This window comes from Apteryx mantelli, chromosome Z (assembly GCF_036417845.1).
Source record: "Apteryx mantelli isolate bAptMan1 chromosome Z, bAptMan1.hap1, whole genome shotgun sequence".
Lineage (NCBI taxonomy): Eukaryota > Metazoa > Chordata > Aves > Apterygiformes > Apterygidae > Apteryx > Apteryx mantelli.
Window position 1 is genome coordinate 5,096,017 of NC_090020.1, and position 13,975 is coordinate 5,109,991.

General features: G+C 36.8%; 1 protein-coding gene across 2 annotated transcripts in view; it reads right to left on the minus strand.

Moving 5' to 3' along the window:
- Positions 1-371: 371 nt before the first annotated feature.
- Positions 372-13,975, minus strand: part of IFT74 (intraflagellar transport 74) — a 44,246-nt gene continuing 30,642 nt past the window's right edge. For both annotated transcript variants that reach the window (XM_013946693.2, XM_067316105.1), the window contains exons 15-20: positions 13,246-13,343; positions 11,685-11,811; positions 6,895-7,058; positions 6,080-6,205; positions 3,511-3,571; positions 372-1,267 (exon numbers count right to left, since the gene is read on the minus strand). In XM_013946693.2, coding sequence (XP_013802147.2) covers positions 1,152-1,267; positions 3,511-3,571; positions 6,080-6,205; positions 6,895-7,058; positions 11,685-11,811; positions 13,246-13,343 — 692 coding nt within the window. In that variant the 3' untranslated portion in view covers positions 372-1,151. The remainder of the gene's footprint in view (positions 1,268-3,510; positions 3,572-6,079; positions 6,206-6,894; positions 7,059-11,684; positions 11,812-13,245; positions 13,344-13,975) is intronic.

Sequence of the window (13,975 nt, forward strand, 5' to 3'; positions counted from 1 at the left end):
TTTTTTTTTTTTGTTTTTTGTTTTTTAAACACATATAAAAGACTAGATTACTGTCTGGCTAGGATTCCCAGCTATACTTTTTTCTCATTGATCAGGACTAGCTTGCAATATATAAGGTTAAAGAAATATCAGCAGGGAGTTTATAATTACATTACTGGTAGAATGTGAAGGAGATAAATATACAGGAAAGTTTTGCTTTATTTCAATGTTTTTGATATTTCTTTATGATAAAGCACACTGATACTTCTGTATCAGTCCTGTTTTTGTTCTACATTGAATGTTCTATTCTGTGCATTTTTCTCAAAGTACAGGTCACATATGACACTGCACCTTGAAACCTAAGGGGAAAAAAAAATTGCAGAAAATATAAATGATTTTACTTTTTACTTTTTATTGGTGAACACTACAAAACTAAAATGCTGTGCACAAAGTCAGTACTACCTATGTGTTTCACTACATTTTTATTGCAGTTCTGTCCTTGCAATCACATTAAAAACATAAAATACGACAATGGTCCAGAAATTATTCAGTTCTCCCTTAGAAATTGAAAATTCATTGATACATCCTTAAAATACATTTATTTTTGCAGTGAGAGTTTATAATATGAAAGAGTTCTAATTTAAGAGGTGCTTGTTGTCTTTAGATATTGTCCTTCATTGTTATAAATTGCTATTTAAATTAGAGAAGGTATGCTTATACGTGCTAGCAGAAAAAACATTTATCTTATTATACACTTTCATTCAAGATCAATGTGTATAAAAGTCCAGACAGTCCTTTTCCTGGGAAGACTTCCATTCTGTTTTGTAGGAATAGGACTACAAGACAATTACATAAGGTCATTGTGTAAAGCAGACTGAAACTGCACCCCTGAGTACAAATCCAGCAATGGGCCTAAGTAAAATTTTCTTATGGTTTTACACCTAGTATGCAATATATATTCTATTCATTTCTAAATATTCCTAAATATTTATTAACATCTAACATTTCCAAAATAAGGAATATTATTAAAACCTGTAGTTTCTATAAACCTGGAAATACACTTTTAAGAGCACCTATATCATTACTGGTGAGCGAATAAGCTTGGTAGCTCAGCTTTCCACGCTACTTGTGCACGTCTGTTGGTCCACTGAACAAGAAGGAAGCGCCTGCGCTCAGTTCTTGGTGTTCTGTAAAGACTCTATGAGAGCTTTGTTGTATTCTGTGATAAGCTTTCTCACGCTCTTCATTACTGGCTGGTAGTCACTTTCCTGACTTTTTGTTGCTATGACTGATTAAAAGAATTAAGGAAACAAACTGACAATATAACTATTAGCGTAATTAGAGATGACAAGGGAACCATATTACAATAAGTATCCTTCTGCAAAAACTGTCAAGGGTTGCAAATAATGGAAAAACTCTAATTTGATCTAAAAGATTTGCACTAATCTACTAGCTGTCAAATCATGCCAAGCATGGCAAAAAGAGATTACATACCGAGTAACTTTTGTTTTTATGTGTATTGCCTCTTCAGGTCCCTCAGAAAGAATCTGCCCACTGTCACACAGCAAACAAAACCATTTCAAAGCACTCCAGCTATTTAAAACCGTACGTCTGTGCACCCAAGAACTCAGGTTACAAAAATCCCAGCCCAAGAAAACGGAACCATTTCTTTTCACCAGCCCAAGCAGACATAAAACTCTGTGTAAGCATCTACACTTGGATAGGTGATACATCACAGCAGACTAGGAACCCTTTTTAGTACTGTGATCATCACTTTTTCCTCTTGTGTTTTTTTAGAGGGTCTTTTTCTCCCCATTAGAAGGAGTAACATTCTTGACTTAATAAAATATTCCTGTAAAGCTGCCTTCTTAGTGCAGATGGTCTAAATCTATTTCATTAGTGTCAGCAGGCTCTTCTTGAACTTCCTAGCGAGGCCTAAGATCTATCAAGGAGTGACCTCAGTCACGTGGAGGTAAGCTGGAGCTTACCAGAAGGTTTCACATCAGTAAAAAAGGAAGAACAGTAGGATGCCCAGAGGTCAAATATACATCATGTCACAGCATGGTGAGTCTTCTGGTGGAAGCCTGAAAAGGCATATACAAAGAATAATCTAAACATGTATTGTTGATTCTTTTTCAAACAAAAAAAAATAGGTTACTTCACTTGATTTACTTCATTAGATTAGACTTTTGAGTAACTTTTGAGTATAGCACATTATTTCTACATAATATTCCAAAAAACCAAAAAAATACATATATGTACACACACACATATACATACACACATGCGCACACACATACACACAAATCAGAGAAGTTCACTACTACTAAAGGCATACTCCTTTGTCCAAGACTTTCATTATTTTTTTTTTAAGGATTAGAACATTATGAAACATGAGAATTGTGATATTCGGTACATGAAAAAAATAATGCTTTAAGCAGATTCTATATTCAGCTTTTTTTCTGATGGCTAGAATTGCCTGAAATATATCTTTGTCTTTTTCTGAGACACCTAGCACTGCCCATTATCTAACACACAGCATCAGTCTAGGGTTGTGAATATGTGAACATGGTCTAGTTTTGCTGTTATTTTCTAATGTATTTGTGCTGTAATTATAGAAAGTGATTTTATGCATCTTTGATATGTCACTATTTTTGTTTCCTGGATCATCTTAAAGTGGGGAAGTTACTGCAGTAAATTCATAGTCCTGGAATATAAAATAAATGTACAACTAAGCCCTACTCAGATCTCTACAATAATTATGGTAAATAGTACAAGATAAGAAGAATCAGTGACCTAAAAACTTCACTGCTTTTGTTAATTTAAAAAGTTATTTATAGAAAGTTATTTGCAGCAAATAAGATTTTGCTGGTAATTTGGAAGGTCTTATATGATTAGTGGGGGAGAGAGTGGAAAGTACCTCTTCAGTTAGCACCGTATAATGAGAAAGCAACATCACAGTTCTCGCATCCCAGTAGATTCTGCACCTACAGACCCTCCTTGTCATATATGACTGGAATTATCCTAAATTTTTCTCTCTAATATGCAATTCCTCTTTTATTTAACAAGAAATATATGAAAATGTATAAAATACATTGTTTACTTTTTCATGGTTGATATTTATTGTGTTTTGCAACTGCAAAATAGCAGGCAAAGTCACCATGCTATATAAATTTTCGAACAATACTACTCTTGCTAGATAATTTGAGGCAAGAACAGACAGACATAAGGATAATCTTTGAATAGATATGAAACCTAATGGCAAAACTGACTCAACAGTAAAAACTCTGGACTGCAAAGACAAATCCTATGCTTTAAGACCCCTTAAAATTGTTTCAGACTAAAGAAGCAACTTTCATCATAAATAATACCTACTAGGTTAAGTCTGTATTTGCAAAGCATTGCTTTTTCCCCTCCTCCCCTGTCTCCAGCTCTGCATTCTGTCCTGTCTTATTCTGGTGGAGGAAATAGACTTCTTCCTTAATTACTACAGTGCGAGAATTTTACTGTATTTCTTAAATAAAAGGATACATTCCTTCATCATAAAGTTATTTTGCTCATGGTGCTGCCACTTCCTCTCCAAATTTGTAAGCTGAAAACACAAAAGAGAGACTTTAGTAAGAGCCAAAAATTAAAACAATTATTACACACCTACATAATATAACAAATCTTCCCAAACTCTTATTTCAGTACTTTGCATTCTATTGCCTGGTAAGGTCAAGGTTATTCCACAAGAAAACTAGAAATCATAAATACTGAGAAAGCCATTTTTAAAGCTGTCAACAATCAATTCATACATAACTTAACATTTCATGTAGCTACTTTTTTGTTATGTATGTAAAAATACTGCATGCAACTGCAATGGTAAATGGAAAAAAAGATGAGTATTTGAGATTTGTCATGTAGGGAAACATGTAAACACATCAGAGGTAAAAAGACAAACACTGGAGGGAGATATGATTCTCATTATACCTATACCATTTAAGTGATCTTTTCTTAAAATCGGTAAGACTTAAAATCACCAAAGATACAATATTTCCTGACACTGGCTTGGACTCTCAGCTATACAGAAGAAACTTCCTTACTGCCATAGTTAAGTTTCCTGTCTGATGCCAGAAGTTGTGATAAGAACAGAGCTGCAGCGAAAAGATTGTAGGAGTGTGGGTTAAGTGTTGGCACTTCTTCAATTTTTTCAGCATCAACAGGAAACTAATGTGGACATTATATCGATGGCTGCTTCCTCACAATACAATTTTATAACATTAAATTGTTCTTCTGATGCTACTGTTCAGGATTTTGCATTTCAAGATATGTAGATGTTATTTTTAAATATAAAAAGAAAATCATTCTGAAACTAAATTTTCAATGGAAACTACAGTAATATTTTAGAATAATATTGCTTTATTTTACTTAAAAGCTTATTCTTAAACCAGAAGATAGGACAATATCTGCTGCTTTATGCAAAATACATTTTACAGTGGAGAATCAGTTACCTAGTGTACTGGTTCATGGTAAATATGGCCACCATTTATTTGCATGGTAAGATATTTCTGACCAGTTATGATTTTTACTGCATACTTTGTGGATATTGCTATGTGCAATACAGCTTGTAAAGGCACCCAGATTTAAAATAGTTTGTGATATAGGCCAAAGGAAATATTCAGTGCTTTTTTTTAATAGTAACTCCTTGAAGGCCACACCTCATACAGTTAATTGCTTATAAAACTATCGTTTTAAATCATTTAACACCTATCTCAAGATATGCACTCTCTCTGCATTTCAAAATGCCTTGGTATGTCAGCTAATTGGGTATTTTAAGACCATACTTTTATTTACTCTAAGCTTTTAAAGGATTACATAAATAGCAAAGAAAAAGAAAATTCTTTTTGCGCACACTGAAGTAGAACTGCCACAGCTTAATGAAATGAATAAATGAGGTACAGTTACCATTATAATACAGAAACTTTTAGCATTATTATGCAAATATCTTAATGCTGATTGGCTGTCAGATTTACATTATCTCTATGAATGAGAATCTGATCTTGCATGAAAAATATACAGTACTCTGAAGACTTACAGACTTTGGCATGAGTCTTTGGAGATTTATATCATCATCTCAGTTATTCCACAATAATCATATGCTGTGAGTGTATATGTACCTCATTCAGAAGTATGCACACATGCTCTCACTCTTCTAAACCATAAAGTTCACTCCAGAAGAAAGTTATCTTAAACAAGTACAAATACCACCTTCGCCTTGTAAGTGAATTAGAAAAAGAAATCGTTCTAACATAAGGGACAAAAATCTCAATAACCTCAAACAATAAAAGTGAAGAGAAAATAAATGAATCAATTCCCACTCTCTGTTGGTCCAGCTTTTTTCAAGTTTATCCTGTTTCCCTCTGTGTATACATACTTTTATGCCTGGGAAGTTCTGTTGTCAAAATAATAGCAATTTATTATACTGGAAGAATCAATGCTGCTCTAGACTTTATCAGCACCTACCCTCCCGATTCACTCTTGAAATGTAAATGTAAATATACTCATATACCAAAGTTACAAGGGGTTTAAAAAAAGCCCAAATGAACCCTAAAATTTCACTGGTCTATAGGGAGAGAAAGGATTGAAAAAGGAGAAAAGAAATTGTAACACAGGTTGCAAAGCAGGAACTTATCACCACGAATTTAAAAGCAAAATTTAAAATTATCTAATTAATAGTGAGCTCTTTTTTCTGTAATTTCTTTCTTAGTTGGTCCTCAAAACTTCTTAAGTAATCCCAACAAGACTGAGGTGAAAAAGAGGGACAGTTCTGAACAAAATCAACACAAACATTTAAACAAAGGATTTTTACTATTTTTAAGCTCAAAAAGACCTGCAATCAGTAATTTTGAAATACAAAACTAAAAATAAATTGATTGGCATGGCATTAACTTTTATTTGAATGTAGAAAATTTGGATATATATGCACTTACACGACATAACTTTGAAAACTCACTCAGAAGGAATTAACTGATTCAGTCCACACAGTGCTTCACCTATATGAGAAGAGTGAAACCAGGACAGCACCAACTCCAGAGATAATACGTATCTTGAGCAATACCTGAGAATGAGTCTCATTTTCCTGCAGCTGTCTCTTTAGAGTCTCATACTCTGTATTCAAGTGTTCCATTATTTTCTTGAAAGAACGGCTACGTTTTGTCAATTTTTCTTTGTCATCCTGGAGTTTCTAGTTGGAAAAAAAAAAAAACATGCAAAAAGATTAATGGATGAGTTCATCCATTTTTGACAGGCTAAACATAAGTTATTCTAATACCACCCTCAAGATGCTTCTCTTTCTTCCTCTTTGAACATTACCATATATCTAAAGAACCCATAGAACATTTCTCTAACAATGCATTCTCTAACCCAAAGATAATATTCAATAGTTATGGCCAAGTTGTAGCCCAGACCTTACTATATTACACAAAAGGGAACTCTGATGTTAAAAATTTGTGGAAAATTTATCACGTGCCAAATAAGTGCTCTAGATGGAGTTTGTCTTAGAGCAAACTAAGGACATGCATTGTAGATTTTTCTTTTTGTTTGGGTTCTGTTATTAGATTTAGATGGGTAAATTCAAGCTTATGGATAGTTTAAGTTACAGCAGAAAAGGTCAGATGGGTCAGTAAAGCAAGTGGAAAATTTTGCGGAAGGAAGTTATAGAAAAGTACCCAACCAACAGCATGGCACATGTGCCCAGGTATTAAGTCATATATAAAAACTACATTTGGATTCACCTGCACTGCTGTGCAAGCCAGTTTTCAGCTACCAGTCATGAGTCCCAGTCACAGACTTGGATTCCCCTATACTAAGTCCTGAAAAAACACACAAAAACCACATCTTCTGCATAATTCTAGGTTTCATTCCTGTTATTACCTTTTTCTTCTCTTCTCCTGCTGCTTTTAGAGCTGGCAAATTATTATAGATCTCCAAGTCCTTTTTGGTTTGTTCAATTTTGTCTTTAAGAGAAGCCAGTTCATCAACCATCTTGCCCTCCAAGAGTTCCATCTTCTGCAGATCCATCTGCAGTCTTTGACTCTCTAGATCACAAGATACACAATCTCTAAATAACAATACTTTTATGTTATAATACATTACCCAGTTTATAAAGGTTTATGCTCCACAAAAGCAATACAAACAGTTTCTGCATCTCTTTCTAACTTTGCCATACATGAGAATGTGAATATGAATGAAGCGAACTTCTCCATCTCTTTCACAAGCTTCTCATCTGTCAGGCACCTATATTACAAATACTGTATTATACTTCATAAGTGAGGAACAATGAGAACACGTGGTGTTTTCATACAACACAGTGTGGGGTTGGGTTTTTTTATACCATCAGCCAATTTCAAGTTTTCAAGCAGCAGCAATCCTTTACAAAATGCTGATTGAAATAATGCGACTAGGAATAAATTTATTCTTGTTAGATTTTTAATGTCACTTTTTGTTTTTTGCTTCAGTTGCTTTTTATGCTAAGTCTTGGTTTTATGATAGTAAATCTACAGCAAATTTTTCTTTAAACACTGACTCCATAAAAGAAAAAAAAAGGGGAAAAAAAACCCCTATGGATAGTTTTCTGGGTCTTCTCATTTTTTATATTTTCTTCATGATCCTGAATGTTTAAATACTTGGCTAAATAACCTTATGTTTCAGAGCTGTATATAACTGAGAAGAATGATTCAAATAATGCATTTCCAGTCCAAGATTTAGTTTCTGAGGTTTCTTTCTACACTCTAAAATAACAGGTGGGCTAGGGGAAATGATGAGAACACACAAAGGAACTTCTCAGGGTATGGACTGTACATTATACTCACACACTCAGGTTTGCATTGAGAAGGAGAATTTTTCCCCCAAGTTAATCATGGCAGTAGAGATCTTTGGGGTAGAAGGGAGTGGATATGCATATGTGAGAGAGAGGGAGAGAGAGAGAGGGAGGGAGAGAGAGAGAGGGAGGGAGAGAGAGAGAGGGAGGGAGAGAGAGAGAGGGAGGGAGAGAGAGAGAGGGAGGGAGAGAGAGAGAGGGAGGGAGAGAGAGAGAGGGAGAGGGAGAGAGGGAGAGAGAGAGGGAGAGAGGGAGAGAGAGAGGGAGAGAGAGAGGGGGAGAGAGAGAGGGAGAGGGAGAGAGAGAGGGAGAGAGAGAGGGAGAGAGGGGGGGAGAGGGGGGGAGAGGGGGGGAGAGAGGGGGAGAGAGAGGGGGGAGAGAGGGGGGAGAGAGGGGGGAGAGGGGGGGAGAGGGGGGGAGAGGGGGGGAGAGGGGGGGAGAGGGGGGGAGAGGGGGGGAGAGGGGGGGAGAGGGGGGGAGGGGGGGGGAGGGGGGGGAGAGGGGGGGAGAGGGGGGGAGAGGGGGGGAGAGGGGGGGAGAGGGGGGGAGAGGGGGGGAGAGGGGGGGGAGGGGGGGGAGAGAGGGGGGGAGAGAGGGGGGGAGAGAGGGGGGGAGAGAGGGGGGGAGAGAGGGGGGGAGAGAGGGGGGGAGAGAGGGGGGGAGAGAGGGGGGGAGAGAGGGGGGGAGAGAGGGGGGGAGAGAGGGGGGGAGAGAGGGGGGGAGAGAGGGGGGGAGAGAGGGGGGGAGAGAGGGGGGGAGAGAGGGGGGGAGAGAGGGGGGAGAGGGGGGAGAGAGGGGGGAGAGGGGGGAGAGAGGGGGGAGAGAGGGGGGGAGAGAGGGGGGGAGAGAGGGGGGGAGAGAGGGGGGGAGAGAGGGGGGGAGAGAGGGGGGGAGAGAGGGGGGGAGAGAGGGGGGGAGAGAGGGGGGGAGAGAGGGGGGGAGAGAGGGGGGGAGAGAGGGAGGGAGAGAGGGAGGGAGAGAGGGAGGGAGAGAGGGAGGGAGAGAGGGAGGGAGAGAGGGAGGGAGAGAGGGAGGGAGAGAGAGAGAGAGAGAGGGAGAGAGAGAGGGAGAGAGAGAGGGAGAGAGAGAGGGAGAGAGAGAGGGAGAGAGAGAGGGAGAGAGAGAGGGAGAGAGAGAGGGAGAGAGAGAGGGAGAGAGAGAGAGGGAGAGAGAGAGGGAGAGAGAGAGGGAGAGGGAGAGAGAGAGAGGGAGAGAGAGAGAGAGAGGGAGAGAGAACTCACCTTTCCAGAAAATGCAGATGTGGTTTCTTTAGTGGAATTATTTGGGAAAATCCTACGTGATCATGACCCTATCATAGCAAGATTTTGGTACTTATCTCCTTGCTTGTGTATTTATGCTACATACTCATTTTTCAGAAATGAAATATTGGTGTTCACTAACATTTTTGACTTATAATAGAGTAGTTTGGTGATTTCCTTAGCAAGTGCAAAAAAAAAAAAAAAAGATAAGCAAATATTTTTGTGTACAATATGCAGTCATTCTGAGGAACACATTTCCATAAGGTTAAAACTTAAAGGGTCTGCATGCGTAAAGAACATTTATATAGCCACTACAAATTTCCATACCTGTAAAAGGAAGGATTTAAAAATACAAGGTTTGGAACTGTATTACATACTTGTGATTCAATGTTTAGGCTGCCTGTGTTCATAAACAGCTTAAGAAGACACTTTCCTTCTGACCTGAGTATTTGGTAATCACCCAAAATTTCAATCTGAAGTGGCTGGTATTGGCCAATGCCAGATCCTAAAACAGGACTGAACAGACCCATGCTCTATTTCTTTTGTTCCTACAGCACTACAGTTTCAAGAGAATGATCAAGAACCTTGATAAATTAGGTCTTTAGCATTAAAAACAATGAATAATAAAATTCTAAAATAAAAAAAATAAATTCAGAGGGAAATGGTTGCAAAAACAACTTTCAATTTTCATAGAGATTTATAACTTATCACAGCATTTTTGCTTTAATATTATTGTTATTCTAACATTAATATTATTATTATTTAAAAATAATACATAAGCCAAAATGCCAGAAAAGATTCTTTGACTCTTCTATCTATATACTGATAAAAAATACAGTGAGACAGAAATGAGCTATTCCTATCCAGTCACACTTTCGAGAGAAAGGGGAAGAATCTGGAATTTTATCCTCATCCAGCAATAACCACAATGAAAAACAAATAAATAAACAAATAAATTCAAAACTTCTCTAGGGGAAGAGACAGGAAGAGGATGCAGCCCGGTTCCTTCTGATATGCCACGAAGTTGCAGCATCTAGCAGGCAGTGTGTACACAGTAGCAAACTCTGAGACCAAACTGCTGTGACCCAGGGAAATGTTTTTGGGAAACTATGCCATCAGCACTTTTGTTTACTCTTCATAGTTTCCTTTTTTTTTTTTTTTTTTAAGGGCTCTGCTGATGGACTTTTCGTACCATTATTATGGCAAGAAAATATGAAAATCCAGATTTTAATCACAATAAAAGAATCCTGAAGATGACTGAGCTATAATTCAAGGGTTAGGAAGTACTTCTACTGTGGAAATTGAATATTTGCTGTATTTTTGAAAGAATCTAAAGTTGTTCATTGAAATACCTGTGACTCCTAGCTTTAGGAATTTTACTTATGAATCATTTAAATTATCTGCTGAAAATTATGTACTGTAACTTCCTCCTCTCCCCTTGTCAAGAAAGAGCTACATCTTTCAATAATGCCTCTATAATGCAGTGTGCTTTGAGTACATTCTTATACTGTAAAACAGCAAGAATTGATGCTCATAGAAAAGAACAAAAAATCATATTTGAACTTGTAATGTATAACCTAGCTTTTTAAACTAAGTTACAACTGCAAAATTCACATTTGCAAACAAGTAAGTGAACACAAAACATTCAACTGCAAACAGAACAATTAATTTTAGTAGTATTTTTTTGCATAACAACTGCTTATTTGCATATAACTACTTTAAAGTCACAATATAGCCTCCTATTTTGAAAATTACTACCAAGTACAGCACATAATAGTCTTCTAACAAAAAGATTTATGGTTCTTCATTCCTGCCCCTTCCTTTTAGTCAAACAAACAAGGAAAAGCTTGCTGAATCAATAATGATACTGGCAAAGGTTTAGAATTATGTGAAAAACTCCATTATAAAAAGTGCAAGTAAAAAAATAAATAGATACCTGTTATGGAACTGAAAGAAAAATATTGTCTGCTTTTTGGAATTACAGGCAAGATACTGCAAATTCTTAGACTCATTTTTAAGTGTTTGAGCATTCTGAAAATGAAGCTAACATGGATATTCACTTAGCAGAATCAAGATCGAGAATTTAATCCTTAAGACTATTTACACTGTAGTTGTCAGTTACTGTCATGTGGGTACACACCCGTTTAGAAAAGCACAAACTGTAAATGATACTAAGAACTATATTTACAAATAATATATGGTTAGTTAACTGTACAGCTCTCTGCTTCTGTTTATTAAACATTATTTTAAAATTGTGAATAACTTCTATTTTGAAGTGAATATTAATAAAATCAAACTTTAGCTCAGTGAACATTACACCTCTGTGTTAAAATATATTTGTATAACATATATCTGTGCAAACAAGCTAATCATTTATTCATAATAGTAAGGGAAATACTTCTCAGGAATATATATAACTTGTTATTCATAGTAGTTTCAGATGGTCAGCTTGCCACTGTATTTTAATGTTTGGAGATCACTAATGTTGTATTTTGTTATTAGTGTAATAACTCATGTAATTTTAATTTTTAAAGGAATTTAAATTTTTTAAAGGAATGAATTTGAAAATTCTTTGCTCATCTCACCTGTACTCAGATTCTTAGCAGTGCTCTGTGATTTCTGCATTTCAGTTGATTTGAAAGTGAGGTCTTCCTGCATAATCTTCAGCTCTTGATTGGTAACAGATGAAATTTGTTTCATACGATTCACATTCTGTATGATACCAATAACAATAATGAAATGTTTTGTACCTTTGAACTATGAATGCAAACTGATGCATAAAAAAGAAACTCTCCCAGTACTTTATCTATTATTTGGCTTTTCTACTACAAAGACTGAAAATATTGTCAATAGTCTGAAATGATTTAAATGTAATTTGGTAGAAGACATACTGAAGTGCCAGTGAAGATGAACAAACTGAGATAAACTATGTTGCCATACCCGTCTCATCTAAAGCATCACCTGGAGTGCTGTATCCAGTGCTGGGCTCCTCAGTACAGGAAAGACATGGACATACTCGAGTGAGTCCAGTAAAGGGCGACAAAGAGGATTAAGGGACTGGAGCATCTGTCATTCAAGGAGAGGCTGAGAGAGCTGAGACTGTTCAATTTGGAGAAGAAAAGACTCTGAGGGGATCTTATCAAAATGTTTATAAATGTCTGATAGGAGGGTATGAAGACGACGGGGCCAGAATCTTCTTGGTGGCGCCCAGCGACAGGACGAGAAGCAACGGGCACAAAATGAAACACAGAAAATTCCATCTGAACATGAGAAAACATTTCTTTGCTGTGAAGGTGGTCAAACACTGGAACATGTTCTCAAAGAGACTATGGAGTCTCTACCCTTGGGGATATTCCAAAACTTCCTGGACACAGTCCTGGGTAACCTGCTCTACCTGACCCTGCTTGTGCAGGGCATCCAGATAATCTCCACAAGTGTCATTAAACCTCAACTATTCTTTGTGATTCTGTACCATTATGTAAGATACAGTATATCATATTAAAATAGTGTAGGAAACCATTGAAATGATGACTCAATCAAAACATTACTCTGCTCAAACATTGTTATGACAAAAAAAGTCTATGGGAACCAAAAATGTTACATGGGAAAATATTTTGTAAGAGCAAAAAATGACAAAGACTGCAAATGTGAACAATACTTAGAGTGTTTATGTTAACTATTACACAGCAGGGTATTACAGACATAACTTTAATAGATCAGAAGGATAACTGGAATACTGTCAGTTACCTAACAGTGATCACAGCACACCCATGAAATGAGATTTGCAGATTTTGTATAAACAAAATATTGCTAAAACAATAGTTTTATTTGCAGTATTCTGAAATGTTTCAGCATGAATGTAATGCTGTTCATTATAACAATGATGATGAGTTATAGCAATGATACAGCCATTTCCTTTATTGTTGTCATCTAATTTTCAAAATGCTTTCCCTAGAAATAATGAGAAAGGAAACAAATCCTTTTTTTCTTACAACTGTTCATGGTATCTCTTCAATCTTCTTAAAGTTTATTATGTAAATATGTACTAGATAATACACGTACACCATCTTCCTGCTTATTCCTTCTGTTCCCTGTTCTGTGTTTCTAAATTCCTAATTTACCACAGCAGGAAGGAAATGCACTTACCCTACTTGAGTGCTCCAAGAGTGCAATAATGTTAGCTTCTGTCTGGGACTTTCGTTCTAATTCCTGGTTCTTCACCTCTTCAAAAGTCTCAAGAAAATCTAGAGATCAACAAACAAGATAAAGGAGGCTGCTGTTTATATGGGTATAACAAAAGCCCTGGTAGTTCTTAGCTAAAACTATGTATTAAATTGAGAAAGCGTAAAATTTCAGACAGACTGCAAGATGAATAATTTATTTAAAGACTGGTGGTAGAGACCTTGAAACTTGTGAAGTTATGGGTTGGAATGACGAACATGATGTATTTGACTGATTAATGGAATGAGGTGGAATGAGGAATCCACTACTTGGGTTCTGAGACTGATAACCACCTAATATCACCTCTTTCTTACCATATAATTTCCCTTTGCTACTTTTCTCCCATCTTCTCTCTTTACTTTTACATTTATTCTAATAAGTATCTGACAAGACAGCTGGTTGGTGTTATGCACTTTGTATTTGTGCCCTAAGCATACTGAATTGAATTCTTGGTGACAGATATACTGAAGAAAGGTGCTGGACACATCACAAGTATCAGAGGTCCATGAAGATTCCACCCATTGCTATAAATTATGATCATCCCTCACCTGCTGGTTCTCCTCCTGGAATATGGCTCATCCACATGGAAGCACTTAAGAGCTTACACACTTCCTAACTGGATAAAAATGGGGAGAAGTGCTTCTTTGAGGAATAA